At 42.0% G+C, this 19,268-nt stretch overlaps 2 protein-coding genes across 2 annotated transcripts; one reads left to right on the top strand and one right to left on the bottom strand.

The window, feature by feature from the left end:
- Positions 1-8,095: 8,095 nt before the first annotated feature.
- On the top strand, positions 8,096-9,244 carry LOC117475716 (putative nuclease HARBI1). Its single transcript, XM_034122032.1, has one exon. The coding sequence runs from the start codon at positions 8,096-8,098 to the stop codon at positions 9,242-9,244; it is 1,149 nt and encodes a 382-aa protein (XP_033977923.1).
- Positions 9,245-10,377: 1,133 nt separating this feature from the next.
- On the bottom strand, positions 10,378-11,714 carry LOC117475717. Its single transcript, XM_034122033.1, has 2 exons — positions 11,140-11,714; positions 10,378-10,913 (listed from the first exon to the last, which is right to left on the bottom strand). Exons 1-2 carry the CDS (start codon positions 11,710-11,712, stop codon positions 10,494-10,496), a joined length of 993 nt encoding a protein of 330 aa, XP_033977924.1. The 5' UTR covers positions 11,713-11,714; the 3' UTR covers positions 10,378-10,493.
- Between the last annotated feature and the right edge of the window lie 7,554 nt (positions 11,715-19,268).

Genomic DNA, 19,268 nt, shown 5'->3' with positions numbered 1-19,268 from the left:
CTACACACACTCACCACACACACTCACACACTACACACACTCACACTACACACTACACACTCATACACACTACATACTACACACTCACTACACACACTACACACACTACACACACTACACACACTACACACACTACACACACCCCACTCTTCAGATGGAGTTCGGGTCATCAGAGCTATGCTAACATGTAGCTGCTGCCTCACAGCTGAGAGTAATGTATAATTAAAGTAATTGTTCTTTATGAGGCAGAAATATAGCAGTTAGTGAACTCAATACTAATTAAAGTTATACAGTTAATTCAGTATCTGATGTACGGACCGGTACCACAGTTCACTAACCCTCTGTGAGACCCCCCCAGGTACCACAGTTCACTAACCCTCTGGGAGACCCCCCAGGTACCACAGTTCACTAACCCTCTGTGAGACCCCCCCAGGTACCACAGTTCACTAACCCTCTGTGAGACCCCCCCCAGGTACCACAGTTCAATAACACTCTGTGATGCCCCCAGGTACCACAGTTCACTAACACTCTGTGAGACCCCCCAGGTACCACAGTTCACTAACACTCTGTGAGACCCCCCAGGTACCACAGTTCACTAACCCTCTGTGAGACCCCCCTGGTACCACAGTTCACTAACCCTCTGTGAGACCCCCCCAGGTACCACAGTTCAATAACACTCTGTGATGCCCCCAGGTACCACAGTTCACTAACACTCTGTGAGACCCCCCAGGTACCACAGTTCACTAACACTCTGTGAGACCCCCCAGGTACCACAGTTCACTAACACTCTGTGATGCCCCCAGGTACCACAGTTCACTAACCCTCTGTGAGACCCCCCCAGGTACCAAAGTTCAATAACACTCTGTGATACCCCCAGGTACCACAGTTCACTAACACTCTGTGAGACCCCCCAGGTACCACAGTTCACTAACACTCTGTGAGACCCCCCAGGTACCACAGTTCACTAACACTATGTGAGACCCCCCAGGTACCACAGTTCACTAACACTCTGTGAGACCCCCCAGGTACCACAGTTCACTAACACTATGTGAAGCTCCTCCCAGGTACCATTGTTCACTAACACTATGTGAGACCCCCCAGGTACCACAGTTCAATAACACTCTGTGAGACCCCCCAGGTACCACAGTTCACTAGCACTCTGTGAATCCCCCAGGTACCACAGTTCACTAACACTCTGTGAGACCCCCCAGGTACCACAGTTCACTAACACTCTGTGAGACCCCCCAGGTACCACAGTTCACTAACACTATGTGAGACCCCCCAGGTACCACAGTTCAATAACACTCTGTGATGCCCCCAGGTACCACAGTTCACTAACACTCTGTGAGACCCCCCAGGTACCACAGTTCACTAGCACTCTGTGAATCCCCCAGGTACCACAGTTCACTAACACTCTGTGAGACCCCCCAGGTACCACAGTTCACTAACACTCTGTGAGACCCCCCAGGTACCACAGTTCACTAACACTCTGTGATGCCCCCAGGTACCACAGTTCAATAACACTCTGTGATGCCCCCAGGTACCACAGTTCACTAACACTCTGTGAGACCCCCCAGGTACCACAGTTCACTAACACTCTGTGAGACCCCCAGGTACCACAGTTCACTAACACTCTGTGAGACCCCCCAGGTACCACAGTTCACTAACACTCTGTGAGACCCCCCAGGTACCACAGTTCACTAACACTCTGTGAGACCCCCAGGTACCACAGTTCACTAACACTCTGTGAGACCCCCAGGTACCACAGTTCACTAACACTCTGTGAGACCCCCAGGTACCACAGTTCACTAGCACTCTGTGAATCCCCCAGGTACCATAGTTCACTAACACTATGTGAGACCCCCCAGGTACCACAGTTCACTAACACTCTGTGAGACCCCCAGATACCACAGTTCACTAACACTCTGTGAGACCCCCAGGTACCACAGTTCACTAGCACTCTGTGAATCCCCCAGGTACCACAGTTCACTAACACTATGTGAGACCCCCCAGGTACCACAGTTCACTAACACTCTGTGAGACCCCCAGATACCACAGTTCACTAACACTCTGTGAGACCCCCAGGTACCACAGTTCACTAGCACTCTGTGAATCCCCCAGGTACCACAGTTCACTAACACTATGTGAGACCCCCCAGGTACCACAGTTCACTAACACTCTGTGAGACCCCCCAGGTACCACAGTTCACTAACACTCTGTGAGACCCCCCAGGTACCACAGTTCACTAACACTATGTGAAGCTCCTCCCAGGTACCATTGTTCACTAACACTCTGTGAGACCCCCCAGGTACCACAGTTCACTAACACTCTGTGAGACCCCCAGGTACCACAGTTCACTAGCACTCTGTGAGACCCCCAGGTACCACAGTTCACTAGCACTCTGTGAGACCCCCAAGTACCACAGTTCACTAACACTCTGTGAATCCCCCAGGTACCACAGTTCACTAACACTCTGTGAGACCCCCCAGGTACCACAGTTCAATAACACTCTGTGAGACCCCCCAGGTACCACAGTTCAATAACATTCTGTGAGACCCCCCAGGTACCACAGTTCACTAACACTCTGTAACAGTGATATATATATATATACTGTAACCCCCCAGGTATCACAGTTCACTAACAGTCTGTGAGACCCCCCAGGTACCACAGTTCACTGACACTCTGTAACAGTGATATATATACTGTAACCCCCCAGGTACCACAGTTCACTAACACTCTGTAACAGTGATATATATACTGTAACCCCCCAGGTACCACAGTTCACTGACCTCTCTTTCTGCCGACTAATGTATTTTTCTCTTCTCCTTGTTGTTCCCAGTCGTCCCAGTAAAGGTAGCCCGGCCCACGGAGAGAGCCCCCAGTCCTCTATTGACGGATAATCCCCCCAGGCTGTGTGTCTCTACTGAAGCTGTCTCTGTCCACCAGTAATGACAGTAATAAGGGTCCTGGTTATCAGCACATTAATATGTATAGCAATACAGAGTGTCTTTATTAACACTGGCTCTCTGCTGTCTGTACTGCATTACACTCACAAACATGCAGAATAACAACAATAAAAGCATTTTATAAAGTCTTTATAAGGATCCTAATAACATGATATAGTAACTTAGTGTCATAGAGCTGTATGAATATGTATGGGGGCTTTTCACAGATTATAATGCAGCACGTCAGGAGAGCGTCTGTTATTTTACGCTCATCTCCTGAGATGCTTTTATTGTGAAATGTTATTATTTTCTTTACAGTGTAAAGTGTACATGTTGATTTAATTTATATATTTATTAATCTATCTATTTATTTATTACATGAACATAATGTTAATATGGAATTATGTGAACACAGTTAGCTTCGTTGGCTTCGTTAGCTTTCCTCCACAAATGCGGCTTTCACACCAGCGCTTTTCCCTTTCTAGCTCCGAGCTAGAGCTCCGAGCTAGAGCTCCGAGCTAGAGCTTTTCTGGTTCTGCTCCCGCTCTGTTCACACCGCCCAGAGCTGCCGCTGCTGCGTCATGACGTCACCGTTTACATCGCTAATTTGCTCCCCAACGGAGCTCACAACGACAACGGGCCGGGGACTGCGTCGGGTCGATGATCGTGTTGCTTTTAATCATACGAAGCCAGATTAAATGAAATAAGGACTTCTCCAACCTTATACTTTTCTCCAGAGTGCCGTGGTTCATTGTTTATTAATGTGTTTCATTTAGCGACCGCTGCAGTGCTGGCTGCTCTTCCACGGGAGTGTATTCTCCCGTTAGCTCCGGGTTAGCTCACACGGCTCTAAAGTATTCACTGTCTGACTGTCACACAAGCAGCTGATACATATCCCCAGTTTCCCTTAAGTGAATGTGTGTCAGTCTGAATTGACGCTGTTTGGCATCACAACGCTGTTATGAAAGTTTCTCTGGTATAACATGGGTGATGTTAGCATAGCAACCGAAGCTAAACTGACTACTTGCTAAGCAGTTTTCTACAGGCACTTTTTACCAGCGTATTTTTCATTATGATTCTACTTGTGATAGTCGGACATGACAACCTGTGCAGCCCATGTATTGGTTCCATCTGATAGCTGCTATAATAACAAACGTCTGCCTGCTCTCCACAATGATCAATAACAGCGAACGGATGGTCAGAGTAAGGTACAAATAAACAGAATCACACGAAGCCTGGTTAGTGTTGCCTGACTTTATAAAGTGTTTCTTTATAAGTGTGTGGTTGCCTTCTAGTCACTTTGCTCAGCGCTACTGCTTGTAGGCAGGCATGACGAGACTCTTCAGTCGACCCATGTTCAGGGGAGGTGGGTTTAGTTTCCTGCACGCCTCGACGTAAGAGAGACGTATGCGACGTGCTAAGAGGCGGCGCCGCTGCGGTGTGAAGAGGAAAAACCGGTACTTTTCAGGCTCTAGCTCCGAGCCGGCCCTGAAAACGCGTTGGTGTGAAAGGGGCAAAAGAGCCAATGGGACTTCTCATTTGGACACACGAGGTGTTTCTCCAGCCGGTCTCTTGGTTTGATCTCCTCTGTGATGTTCTGAGGACTGCAGGCGTGTAAATGAGAGCTGTTCGATGTTTCAGATCATGTCATCTCTAAATGCTGATCTAATTATTCAACCTGTGTTTGTGTAGCTTCATGATGTGGTACTGTGTCTGTTCCGAGCTGCGTTCAACACAACACACGCTCCACTGTTAGCACAACGTTAGCACAATGTTAGCATAGCTTAACTTTTAACACAATGTTAGCAGAGCTGAATGCTAGCCAAATGTTAGCATAATAGAACATTAGTATAAAGCTGGCAGGACATTAGCAGGACAGTAGCAGAGTGTTAGTGTAGGGTTACCATATGCTAGCATTTGTGAGCAGATGTAGCCAGAACATTGGCTGAGGTTAGCAGAATGTGTTGGATTGTGTTTGTTGTTCTCGCGAACAGGAGAGAAGTTAACATAAAGAGACTAATGGAGTCTCTGAAAAGGTTCAATTTGGTACTTTAATTAAGTAGCATGGTAATGAAACAAACAGAGGAGTAGTGGAGACATCAGATGGTGTCTCGAAGTTGTTGCGGTGAAAAGAGAGCGAACAAAGCCTCGCCACCTATCTATATATCTCATCCGTGACTCCTCCTCTCAATGGCGGCCTGTGACGTTAGCCACAACCCCATGCTAACCGGAAATGTTTTCAGAATAAAACTGTTTTAAGCTTACTGTATGTTTAAACTAAATGTCGTCATTAAACATTGATTTTAATTTCTTACAAATGCTAGCGTTTGTTAGCAGTAAGTTAGCAGGCGTGTTAGCAGCTGTGCCCCCATGTGTTCCTGTCAGCATGGTATATGGTTTAGTGTTTGTAGTGAAGTGTTGCACGTGTTGCTCTGCGTGTTGAACGCAGCTCCTCACACACACCTGTGATCGTAGTTCACTGTTAAGATCAATGTTTACAGAATATACCGAGATAATAATGTATATGTGAGGTATCTGTTCAAATGAAATATGCAGCGGCCCAAACTGTGTGTGTGTGTGTGTGCGTGTGCGTGCATGTGTGTATCTTGGTGTCATGTGATCAGGGCCAACAGAGATGTGTTGACATTAATAAAGGTTGTGTGATTGAAGATGACTATTGTTTTCTCTTGTTGTGGTAGCATGAACATGAGGAGCTAATAATCTTCTGATCCAGAGTTTCAAACCGTTAGAGGAAGAAACACCAAGTTATGGGAATGACTGCTGGGTAAATCTCAGTACTGTGATGTCATCAGGTGTGAACACATGCCTGTCACCAGAGGTGGGACGTATTGGAGTACAAATACCTTGTTACTGTATCTAAGTACATGTTTCTGGTATCAGTACTTTACTCCACTACTTATTTTTCTGACAACATTTTACTTTGACTTCTTACATGTTGAACACAAATACCTGTACTTTCTACTTCTTACATTTTGAACACAAATACCTGTACTTTCTACTTCTTACATGTTGAACCCAAATACCTGTACTTTCTACTTCTTACATGTTGAACACAAATACCTGTAACTACCTTTACTACTTCTTACATGTTGAACTACAAATACCTGTACTTTCTACTTCTTACGTTGAACCCAAATACCTGTACTTTCTACTTCTTACATGTTGAACACAAATACCTGTACTTTCTACTTCTTACATGTTGAACACAAATACCTGTACTTTCTACTTCTTACATGTTGAACCCAAATACCTGTACTTTCTACTTCTTACATGTTGAACCCAAATACCTGTACTTTCTACTTCTTACATGTTGAACCCAAATACCTGTACTTTCTACTTCTTACATGTTGAACCCAAATACCTGTACTTTCTACTTCTTACATGTTGAACACAAATACCTGTACTTTCTACTTCTTACATGTTGAACACAAATACCTGTACTTTCTACTTCTTACATGTTGAACACAAATACCTGTAAGTAGTTATACATATACCCTTTCCATCACATTAGTATGCATAAAAAGTGACAGGTGCTGTGACAGGTCACACCTACTACTACTTATGCTAATGAGCCCCTTTGTTCGAGGTGTTATCGTGTGTAGGTGTGATATCACAGATAGGTGTGATATCCTTTGATGTGAAGGGGGTGAGGTGTTGTAACATGTAGGTGTGATATTCCCCCTTGTAGTAGATCCTTTGTTGTCTAATCTAATTAGCCTTTGATGTCTGCCCTTTGTTGTCTAATCTAATTACCCTTTGATGTCTGTGCTTTGATGTGAGGGGGGTGAGGTGTTGTAACATGTAGGTGTGATATCACACCGACGTGTTATAAGCCTTTGATGTCAATCTAATTAGCCCTTTGATGTCTGTCCTTTGATGTAAGGGGGTGAGGTGTTGTAACATGTAGGTGTGATATCACACCGGCGTGTTATAAGCCTTTGATGTCAATCTAATTAGCCCTTTGATGTATGTCCTTTGATCAGTGTTTGTAACTAGTATTAAGACAGTCTCTTTAAAGTTGTGTGAGACTGTCTCGCACCCCGTCCTCCTCCCACCCCGTCCCCCTCTCACCTCTTCTGTCACCCCCTTCCTTTTGCTGTGATGTCAGAAGATAGAGGTGGGGGTGGAGTTAGGTAAAAAAAGAAATCTGTGCAAACTAGATAAAAAGCCAGTCATTTCCAATCACCAAGTCACCTAAACTTTCAAAAAAGAAAATGGCAAAGAGACGCATCGATATGGGTTTAATCAGCGAGACGCCTGTGACAACTTACCGCCATCCGTCGGGAGCGCCAGTCAAGAAATGGATGCAGTATCTGTGTCGTGTTCAAACCCCTCCGTCTGAGGCTCTTCATGAAAAATGGAGTCTGGAAAATGGAGATGTTTGGGGTTATGTGTTCAACTATATGGCGAATGAACTTCATTTCTACAATCTGAAGAATGGAGAAACTTATGGACCCCGCAGTGTTAAAGCGACGTTGACCTCAACAGATTGGGCTGTGTTAACTCTGGTGTCTTCCAGAGATCTCCGTGCAACCGTTGTATCAGAAAAAGCAGTGCATCAAGAAACCATCGTGGATCCATTGTGGAGTCGTTCAGGCATCGTACGTGCAATGTCCATGAAACCTGCATCAAAAAGCAAAGAAACGCAAACTGTGGTCTGGATGTGTGAGACTGTCTCCCCTCACACCCCTCCCACCCCTCCCCTCCCCCAGCCTGTCACCTCCTGATTTTGCTATCAGCCATTAATTCTCATTCACTTAGGCGCCGTTTACACGAGGAGAAAACTGCTTGTATCTGCATAGTTTCGCGTGCGTATAGCCCTATTATTTACACGAGGCCGATAGAAACTGACACCACAAACGATAACGGGTCCCAAGGTGGATAGATTTGCAAACGAAACGCTCTGGGGGGTCAACCGAGTCCGTGTAATCACCTCTATACGAATATTTCCTGAAAAAATAACGATAGCCCCACCTCTCCCCGCATCTCCCCGCCTCTTCCCACCTCTCCCACCTCTCCCCCTCACCCCCGCCTCATTGCTGATTTGTTTCTACAACAACAACAACAATGGCGGATCACAGGGTTGCTGTTGTGCTACAGACGCTACTGACCATGAGCAACAAGTGGACATGGAGAACAACAGAAACGACATGTGGCTAAATCCACCGCGGAGAACAACCAGAAGGGCGACCAGGAGAAAGTTTTGGGTAAGACCGGGCAGAACCAGCAGTTGGTGGGACAATTTTGTCAATGGCGTTGTCGTGGACGATGAATGGAGGGAGAACTTCCGCATGTCCAAAGCCTCTGTCGTTGCCCTGACTGAAGAACTGCGCCCATATATCGAGAAGAAAACAACAAACATGAGGGCGCCAATTGATCCACTGAAAAGGGTTGCTGCGGTACTTTATTACCTGAGCGACGAGGGAAGGCTACGGAAGACTGCTAACGCCTTCGGAGTTTTCCGCCCGGCTTTGTCCCTCATTATTAGGGAGACATGCAGAGCGATCACCATCCACCTGGGTCCAAAATACATCAAGCTGCCTTTTACTGAGCCCGAGACCGCGGATCTGGTTGAGGGGTTCCATTGTGCTCATCACATGCCACAATGTTTAGGAGCAGTGGACGGAACCCACATCGAAATCAAGCAGCCATCTAACGACTCCACTAGTTACATCAACAGGAAAGGAAAATATTCCTTTAATGTACAGGCTGTCTGTGATTACAAGTACCGATTCATGGATGTCGTGGTAAAGTGGCCTGGGAGTGTGCATGATGCACGGGTCTTTGCTAATTCCAAGCTAAACATGTACTTAAAAACTGGAAAGATCCCTGCCCTGAACAAACAGATTGTGGACGAAGAGGAGGCCATACCAATTTATCTTCTTGGTGATCCTGCCTACCCGCTGCTGCCGTACCTGATGAAGGAATATGCATCCGGTGGCTCCACAGCTCAGGAACAGTGCTTTGGGCTATCTCTGTGTAGGGCACGTGTGGTCATTGAGTGTGCTTTTGGTCGCCTCAAGGCCAGATTTGCTGCTCTTAGAAGGCCTATGGACATAAACATGGATGACCTGCCCCATGTGATTTATTCCTGCTTTGTCCTCCACAATGTTTGTGAGGCCAGTAAGGACGCTGTGGATGATCAGTCTGTGTTGGGAACAATTCAAGCTGAAAAGGACTTACAGCCTCCCACACAGTGCAATGGCTATCTCACTGACTGTAATGAGGGGGAGGGAAAGAGAGTGAGGAGAGTGCTTACGGAGTACATTGACCCTTAGGACTACATGAAAGACAGACTGTAATTTTTTTTAAAGGTGTTGATTAAGATGTGATAAACATTCTTTGTTACATTCCCTGTCCTCACTGTGCAGCTCCTTCAGCGACAGGCTGCTGTACAATATTCATATACCTGGCTAGGTATATGTATATGTACCTGGCTGCTAAATCTGAGGACTGTTACAGGATTTTTTGTATTATATCCTAACTTTTTTTAGTACTTTTTAATGCATGTCACATATGTGAAACTAAGCAAATAACTATGTGATTCTCCAATGTCCAAAGTGTGAAATTAAAAATAAAATTGGCTGCAACCACTTCCAGACTTTCTTTGAACATAATGTGCAACAAATGTCATCATCCTCATGAATGAAGTTATATGGCCCATTCTACCGAATTGGACCAAAGTGAGGTTGTCCATATATATTTTGTACCATATCTTATTTACACATATAGTAAAAGAACCGTACATTTTGATATGGTATTTTCAGACTGTATTGGCCACTAGTGAAACATAGTTTTCACAGTTAAAGTAATATAAGTGAATGTTGAATCAAAGTTGAATTTATACAATTCATAAAAATCATAATGCAAACTTTCTTTGTAAAATGCATAATACTGATCATATTGATTCCAGAGTTGATTGTTGAAATTTAACATACATTAAACCAATCAGTATCAGCACTTTAGCAACAGGCTGAAATAGAGGGGAATGAGGCTATAATGGGTGATGTTTTTTGTATTTTGAGCAAAACACTTCATAGACATGTTTTTTATATATCTGAGACCTATAATATATGCCTAACAATAGTTTGGGCTTTACCATTAAAGCCCAATGTCACATATCACAGTTCAGATATTTGACACTAGGGGGGGTTACTTTTCATAAATGTGGTGTATTTAGTCGAAATTAGGTTTACAAGGTGAAAAGGACTTACAGCCTCCCACATACTCCAATAGATATCTCACTGACTGTAATGAGGGAGAAGGAAAGAGAGTGAGGAGAGTGCTTGCGGAGTACATTGACCCTTACATGAAAGACTGTTCTTTTATTTTAAAAAGGTTTTTATTAATAACATTATTTATTAAGGTGTACACAGTAAAAGGAAAAAAACACCTTTGCTAGCTACAAAAAAAGGCTAAAAAAAAAGTGATTCTCCATTTGTACAAAGTGTGGAGTTAAAAATAAAAATGTTTCCAGACTTCCTTAGAACAAAAAGTGCTGGATAAAAAAAACTGAAGCTCACTGCTTTACAGGTCCTCCTCATACAGTGACTGGCTGAATGAATAAGGAGGAGATTGTTGCTGTGGGGTGTCAGGGTTCATCCCATGCGTGTGTGGTAGAGAGGGGTTTGCTCTTGGTGTGTGGCCGGGTGTGGCCGTGTGTGGCCTTCGAGGTGGGTATGAGGGCACCTGGAAGTCTCCATATCCACTGTTGTTACTGTAGGGAGGTGCTTGCATTAAATGGCTGATCAGGGAAAGGCCATTCTGAATAGTGCCGTTAATGCTGTCCATGGTGGTATTCATCCGATCCATGCTGGCTGCGCTGCGGCTGGTTGCTTCCTCCATTAGGTCCAACATCCGGTTTTTTACTCTCAGCTCTTCCTGCACCGCATGTTCAGCTGGAAGCTTTCTCTTCATGCGGTCACTTCTGTGGCCGTTCAGCCGTGCCTATAATAAACCAGAGAAAGTTTGAATTACTACACAATAGGACCATAGCCACCAGATAACATAACACAAAAGGCATGTTGTGAAATAGCTCTCAATACATTTTACAAATACAAACAGCTCTCAATACTTTCTAATTTTACAAAGCTTAAACCGGTTCAGTTTTTCAGTGGAAGGTGCTGCATCATAGTATATAGCAAGCCCTTTAAGATTGAAATCATGAACATACCTGGAGCAGATCCCTGCGATGCCTCACAACCGCAGCAGTTGGCAGAGTTCCGTTGGATCTACTCGACTCTGGCGAATCGTTGGACTCCAAACTCTGGGAGGAACTTGGTCCGGGCGACGACTCTTCCAAGTCGAGCAAGTCCCCCGTCTCGACGCCGGAGCTAAGGGGGTGCGTAGCAGGCGAGCCACCCCAGATCTGCTCACACAGCTCAAAGAACATGTACACAACACGTCCTCGGCCACTCCGACGGCCGAGGTCCACCGCCTGCCTGTACTTAATACGTACTTGCTTTAGCTTCGCTGTAAGCTGGCCCTGTGAAATGGAGTTCTTCTCGTGAGGGAAATCTTTCTCAGTCGGGGTCCTCGGATATTGCGCCTGAAATAAGTCCCCTATCTCCATATATTTAGGCTTGCAGGACTCCCAGTCTACATTATCCTGTATTTTTGTCGTCTTGTACTCTAATGTTACATGTAGAAGAAGTTCCACCTCATCGTCGGACCACGAAAATAGCTCCTTTCTTGCGCGAATAACAGCCATCTTCGTTTGTTTGTTTTGTTTGTGCCTCACACACATCCGGGGGGATCTTATACTCGCTGCTTTTGGTGTATTTTGTGGCGGAAGTTACAGCGCCACTTACAGTCCCGGCATATGTACTACAGCGTTTCCAGCGGCCTCGTTTGAACAGACACGTTAAATGAAACGAATGCATGTGAACGGAAGACTTTTTTGAATACGCATACTGTGCATAAACGCAAACGTTCCCGTGTGAGCGGGGCCTAAGTCACCTAAAAAAATAGATTAGTTTTAATATGATTTGTGTTAACTAAGGATGTTCTCTTCAGTTGTATGGCTTGCGAACTAATGTTTAATTACTTTATTAACTACAAGGGACTCTCTTTTTGAAAGAGGGTAATAATAATTTAAAGATCTTAATGACCCCATGGTATTGTCTTTTTATTGTTTAATTACTTTATTAACTATAAGGAAGATTTACTGGTGGGCTTCCCTAGATGATGTAAATAGTCTAAGTGTCATGTTAGGGGGACATTACGGAACTCAGGAGTCCGCCCTTGGAGACTTGGAGAGCGGATAAAGAGAGGTGTATTTACTGGTGTTGAGCCCTGGATGATGTAAATAGTCCAAGTGCCATGGTAGGGGGACATTACGGAACTCAGGAGGCGCCCTTTGAGGCGTTGTTAACATTAATGCTTTTTGCTTTTGTTTTTGTTACTAAGATACTTTTTAGATACACTTTTGAAGTGAGCAACACTTTACAACTGGTAGAAAGTTAAGTACTTTGTATGGAATTGGGTTTTCTTTAGAGCTGTTTTCAGTGAGACAATGCAGTTTCTGATCATTTTAAGTTTCAAGGCTTTATGGCTTTATGGCATATGCCCATTAGCTACAGTGTAGATATGTCAATGAAAAACATAGGTCACAGGCTCCTCCAACAGTGCAGCAAATATATATATATATATATATATATATATATATATATATATATATATATATATATATATATATATATATATATATATACATATAGAGCACATAAAACAGATCAAATACTGTAATAGAATGTTTTGATATGACAGATTTGTGCGTAATTCTCTCACAAAGGAACTGTAAGATACACGTTTATGTATGGAAAACTTTATAACTTGGTAAAATATTCATTAATTTGTAATGAATTGAGTTTCTTAAAGAATCAAACTCTAAATGGAGAGTTTGTGATTTTAACACTGTTTCGATGAAACAATGCAGTTTTGATAACTTGACTTGACTAACATTACTCTTTTTAAATATATGTTTTTAGATGCTTTACTTTGATTTCTTTCATGTTATTTTAACACAACATTACTTTTTTCATATATTTTTCAACATACTGTGATATTTTGTTTTTCTCTCCTTTTTCCATTATATTTTTGAATATACAGTGATTTTTATCAAAATACAACATGCAACTAATACATTATACAATATTACGACTTTTTGCGATATTTTCAACACAATATACTTGTACCTTTTTTTTTTTTGTAGGGCTTCAGGATATTTGGCATGTCATGCATAAAACCGGTGTCATCTTTCCTGAAACTGACGTGCTGTCCGTTTTACAAACAAGTTATTTTTCTGCTTCTTCACCCTCTGAATTGTCCTCCCCGTCCCTCTTCCTTCAGCCATCACAACAACAATCAAGTCAGATCTGTCAAATTAAACACCTCTTCCCAAAGCGTGACTTCCCTATTGAGGGGGTGGGGCAGTAGGGCCTAACTCGATTGGCCAAATATACTAACATGCAGAACGTATGGTATGTTTGAAAAAGGACTAACCATGTGACATCGCGCTCTGACTTTTTTCCCGTAAAATCGTGACAAACTATTACTTATTATTAAATTTCACCTCTTGCTGCTTGGTTGAAAATGATAGATGAAAAATAACTTTTTAAAAAGAGTCAAACAGCGAGGGACATTATACGGGTGAAAGAAACTCTCATTTCTACAGATGACTCATTTCTACAGATGACTCCCCCCCCACTCAACGCAATAAGTCCCACCCCACTCAGCAAATCATCCAAAACTAAGGACCCCCACTAAGACGAACCAGATTTTCTTTAAGACTGTGACTCTTAAAGGCACTTTGGGATTTTAGTAAGACAATCCAGTTTTCTGGAAATAACTTAAATGATTTTTGTTTTTTCTCCTACAAAGATACTTATAGTTACACTTTAATGGATGACTTTATAACTTGGTAAAATATTCATTAATTTGTAATGAATTGAGATTCTTAAAGAATCAAACTCTAAATGGAGAGTTTGTGATTTTAACACTGTTTTGATGAAACAATGCAGTTTTGATAAATTTACTTGACTAACATTACTTTTTTAAATATATGTTTTGTTAGATGACTTTACTGATTTTTGCTTTTTTGTTTTCTGCTACCAAGATACTTTTAGATACAGTGTGTTGTCTGGCAACTTTACAACTGGTAGAATGTCAATCACCAAGTTTCAAGGCTTTATGGCATATGCCCATTAGCTACAGTGTAGATATGTCAATGAAAAACATAGGTCACAGGCTCCTCCAACAGTGCAACAAATATATATATATCTATATATATATATAGATATATATATATAGATATATATATATAGAGCACATAAAACAGATAAAATACTGCATTAGAATGTTTTGATATGACAGATTTGTGCGTAATTCTCTCACAAAGGAACTGTAAGATACACGTTTATGTATGCAAAAAGTTAAAACTAGAAAAAATGAAATACTTTGTCTAAATAGATGTTATTTAAGAATGTGACTCTAAAAGGCAAGTTTGTGATTTTAACACTTTTCTACTGACACTAGGCAGATTTAGCTTGTAGGTCAGAGGGTGAATACAGGCATACTTGGTCATAGTATTTGGGGTGAGGTGAGGTGTTATCACGTGCAGGTGTGATATTCCCCCCTGTTTGAATCCTTTGTTGTCTAATCTAATTAGCCTTTGATGTAACACATTTATTTTCTTAAAGACTGTGACTCTAAAAGGCAAGTTTGTGATTTTAACACTTTTCTACTGACACTCGGCAGATTTAGGCTTTTTTCTCTTGCCAAGATACTTTTAGACACACTTTGAGGTATGCAAAAAGTTAAAACTAGAAAAATCAAATACTTTGTCTAAATAGATGTTATTTAAGAATGTGACTCTTAATGGCAGCTTTTTTGATTTAAGTAAGACAATCCAGCTAAACAATGTCGTTGATGACTTTACTGATTTTTGCTTTTTTCTGCTACCAATACTTTTAGATACAGTTTGTTGTCTGAAAACTTTACAACTGGTAGAATGTCAATCACTTTGTAACACATTTATTTTCTTAAAGACTGTGACTCTAAAAGGCAAGTTTGTGATTTTAACACTTATTCACTGACACTAGGCAGATTTTGGCTTTTTTTCTCTTGCCAAGATACTTTTAGATACACTTTGAGGTATGCAACACTTAACAAAAGGGTATAATATGAAGTACTTTGTAAGGAATGGGGGTTTCTTTAATACCCCGTTTTAAAAAAAAATGTAGGTTTTCTCTGATATTTTAGTTATTTTCAGCTACCAAGATACTTTTTTGATACACTTTTATGTAGGAACATTTGACAACTGGTAGAATGTCAATTATTTTGTAACAAATGTATTTTCTTAAAGACTGTGACTCTAAAAGGGAAGTTGGTGATTTTAACACTTTATTTTTTCTCCCGTTGTCTTTCACTTACTTTTTGGATACAGTTTTATGTATGACAACTTTACAACTGGTAGAAAGTTAAGTACTTTTTCTGAACAGATTGTGGCCTAACACACACAAAAAACACAGAAACACTGAAACACTGAAACACAGAAACACTGAAACACAGAAACACAAAACACTGAAACACTGAGGCCTAGGCTCCACTGGGACGAAAACGGGTTGAATCCGCATATTTCTCATGCGTATAGCCCTTTAAGCTCGACGACGCCGTAACGGAAACGTAGAAACAGACCCCGCAAACGACTACGGGTCCAAAGGTGGATAGATCTGGGAACGGAGCGCTCTGGGGGGTCCAACGGGGCCGTTGGGGTCGCCTATACGGTCATCTGTTTCTGATAATGACGACGCAATAGCCCCCGCCCCTCCTCCCCACCTCTCCCCCACCTCTCCCCACCTCTTTCCCACCTCTCCCCGCCTCTCCCCACCTCTCCCCACCTCTTTCCACCTCTCCGCGTACCCCGCATCATTGCTGAATGTGTTTCGCTAACAACAAACAATGGCGATTGCAGGGTTTGCTATCGTGCTCCAGTCGCTACTGACCATGCTACAGTTCTTTGTGCAACATCTACAGGAGCTCCTCCTTGAATTCAGATATTTATCTTTATCTCGATATGGACATAAACGCGACGTGAAAGTCTAAATCTGACAGGACGGAGACACGCAGCTCCTGCCGCTGTGATGCAGCGGGAGCAAAACACACACTTCAAGTCAGATCATCACCCTTAGCTATTTTAATTACCTCTCAAACTAAACTAGTTATAAATATGTTCATTTTTACTGTCGGGTCACTCATTACTGGATCAGCTGCTGCATGAGACAGACACTGACGCTGTCAGAAGAGAGGAAAAAGAGACAGCCTCCGTGTATTTTATTATCATATATCATTATATCGTCGTTATTCATTGTTTTAAAAAGCTCAATAAATAACAATGAAGACCTTTATCATTTTGTCCAGAAGATTTAAACTTTAACACACGTTGACCGGCGAAAAACTCTGCCCGGTTCCGTCGTCGGCCCCCACCAAGGAGAATAAACAGAAGTGCAGCCATGACAACCATTCTTCTTCGCTGCTTTTGTGGAGGAAGTTGCTGCTTTTGTGGAGAAGTTACAGCGCCACGTACAGGTTCGGCATATGTACTGCAGCTTTTCCAGCGGTTGGATGTAAACGGAGCCGTCTCGTGGAGCTTGACACAATCCGGTGTATATTGCGTGGGGACGGAAGCTTTTTTGCGGTTGCGTTTGCGTTACTACTCTACTCCGATGCGTTTTGCCGTATGTGTTCCCGTGGAGCCTAGGCCTGAAACACTGAAACACTGAAACACTGAAACACCGACACACTGAAACACTGAAACACGGAAACACAGAAACACTGAAACACTGAAACACTGAAACACTGAAACACTGACACACTGAAACACTGAAACACTGAAACACTGAACACTGACACACTGAAACACTGAAACACTGAAACACTGAAACACTGAAACACTGACACACTGAAACACTGAAACACTGAAACACTGAAACACTGACACACTGAAAACACTGAAACACTGAAACACAGAAACACTGAAACACTGACGACACTGAAACACTGAAACACTGAAACACTGAAACACAGAAACACTGACACACAAAAACACTGAAAACTATTAAACAGTCCTGCTATATACTATTGACCATTCTTACCTTATTTATAATATGGGTTCAAATGGAGTAATTTGAGTTGTCTGATGCACTTGATACAATTTTACTTTTTAAAATACTGATGTGTTTATTCAAAAAACATTTCAACACACAATGTCATGACTTTTTCAAGATCTTTTTGTCAAACTATACTATGACTTTCTCTCATTTTTTTTTTTTAGAGATCCTATACCAGGGGTATTCAACTAAAATTCAACGAGGGTCCAGTTAGAGAAAGTCTCCCCATGCAAAGGTCCGGAACATCAAAATGTCTAAGTTGCTTTATGAATTAGTGTGATATATATTGAAGTAGCCTGGAGCTTTATCAACGTCTGCATGCAATCAACAACTGACTGCTAATCAAATAAAGAAAGTACAATTAAAAAAACAAACAATATTTATTGTCAATTAACATTGAACTACAGATATACAGTACATACTGTGGATATGTGTAATGTTCCTCTCGGGCTGCATTTAAAAATAAAATAGAGAAAATAAATAAAATGGCTTTTGAAAATGTGTGCATCTTAAAAAGTGCTTAATTTTAGATAAATAAAATAAAGTGTAGCAGCAGCTTGCGTTTCTCTTTTTCTTTGTTAACCGTTTCACATCATGACTTAACAGTTTCAGCCGATTATAGAACATATCAGTCTTTACACATCATAACAATTGAACAGTTTTAAAGTTTCTCTTTCTTTCCCTCTTATATTGCAGTCCCTCACTCACTTTTTATTAATTCAGTGCGAGAATTGAGCTGGAGCTTGTCCTGCCAGGAGTTTAGATCTGGGCTGAAATGGTGTCAGGGCCATTCTCATACACACATGCAGGTGCTCATTGGTTAGCCTCGGTTAGCCTGCCCTGGAACCATATTTAGTTTTAATTTTGATCCTGGTGGACTGATCATATTGGGCTCTGAGACTGCTTATTTTTTGTGACCTCAGTTCTGACTTGAGAGGGAATGTTTGGTCAAACACTTTGAGTTTTGTATCTTAGTGGCGTTTTGGCACTTTTAATGAGCGCCACGGTCTCTGAACAAATGAGACACACTGGCTCTGTGCTCCCAGTGGGCAGGATGAACATGAATGAGTCCACTCAGGGTTAAAAGCTCTGTTCTCACTGTCCACTTTCCTCTTCTTGGAGAGCGCCATGTGTAATTATTTGTCTCTCCCTGTCTGCCGCTAACTCGCCTGTTCACTCTCCTCTCCGCTTCTCTCCCTGTATCGCTAATTATTCTCTTTACTCACTTTCCTCTCCGCTTCTCTCTGCCGCTCTCTCATCTCTTCTTCTGTGTTTCTCTCCCTGTATCGCTCACTCGTCTCTTTCGCCCCCTGTCGGCGGCGGTTAAAATAGAATCGCCCCGTCAAAATAGAAATCCCCTATTAATGTATTGATTATAGGTCCGGGTCCGTATAGGTCGGCGTCTGGGTCCGGATCCGGACCGCGGTCCGCCTGTTGCCGACCCCTGTCCTATACTGACATTGCAGACAAACTATATAATATAATTCTTAACTACATACTATACTTGGACTTTTTTCAAGATACTTTTAACATACTATACTAGTACTTTTAAAATAAATGTTCGGACATTCTACACTGTGACTCTTTTTAAAATGATATGTAGGAAATACTATACTATGATTTGAAGACAACAGTTTTTTTAAATGTAAAAACACTTTTTTTTATTTGCAGAATTTCATATTTACAATTTATTGTTTTCACCCCATAGGAATCAATAATACATTTATACTGATTGCAACATCCCCAGGATCTTCTCCAGCACAGAATCCCCCAGATGAAGGGAAATATTATAATGGAGTTTTTGCACTTCGGCCAAAGTATTCATGTGTATGCTGTTTTTTGACACAAAGATGCATTACATCTACAAACAGAGCATACAATGCGAGCACATGATACACTTTTGGTGTTTGTTTCATTTCTTTGGTAATGTTACAGAATGTTTCGGAAAATGAAGATTCCAGTACCACTTTAAATGTTTCGTTTACAATCGTTTCCCAATGACCCGGAATAGTACTGCCAGAATGAACAATATCCAAAATGTCTTCTAGTTTACAAACTTCAGCCATTCTGTTTACACAGGGATCACTATTCATTCTGTTTTCAATCGTCATCAAACAACACACTTATTAAACAG

This window comes from Trematomus bernacchii, unplaced genomic scaffold (genome assembly GCF_902827165.1).
Source record: "Trematomus bernacchii unplaced genomic scaffold, fTreBer1.1, whole genome shotgun sequence".
Classification (NCBI taxonomy): domain Eukaryota; kingdom Metazoa; phylum Chordata; class Actinopteri; order Perciformes; family Nototheniidae; genus Trematomus; species Trematomus bernacchii.
Note: the sequence above shows the minus strand (reverse complement) of the source record. Positions and strands in the feature narration are given on the sequence as shown.

Excerpts from the sequence above, each read along its gene's own strand:
- LOC117475716 (XM_034122032.1), top strand. The coding sequence starts at position 8,096 with ATGGAGAACAACAGAAACGACATGTGGCTAAATCCACCGCGGAGAACA.
- LOC117475717 (XM_034122033.1), bottom strand. The coding sequence starts at position 11,712 with ATGTGTGTGAGGCACAAACAAAACAAACAAACGAAGATGGCTGTTATT. Across the intron at positions 10,914-11,139 it reads ATCGCAGGGATCTGCTCCAG|GCACGGCTGAACGGCCACAG; the intron begins GTATGTTCATGA and ends GGTTTATTATAG.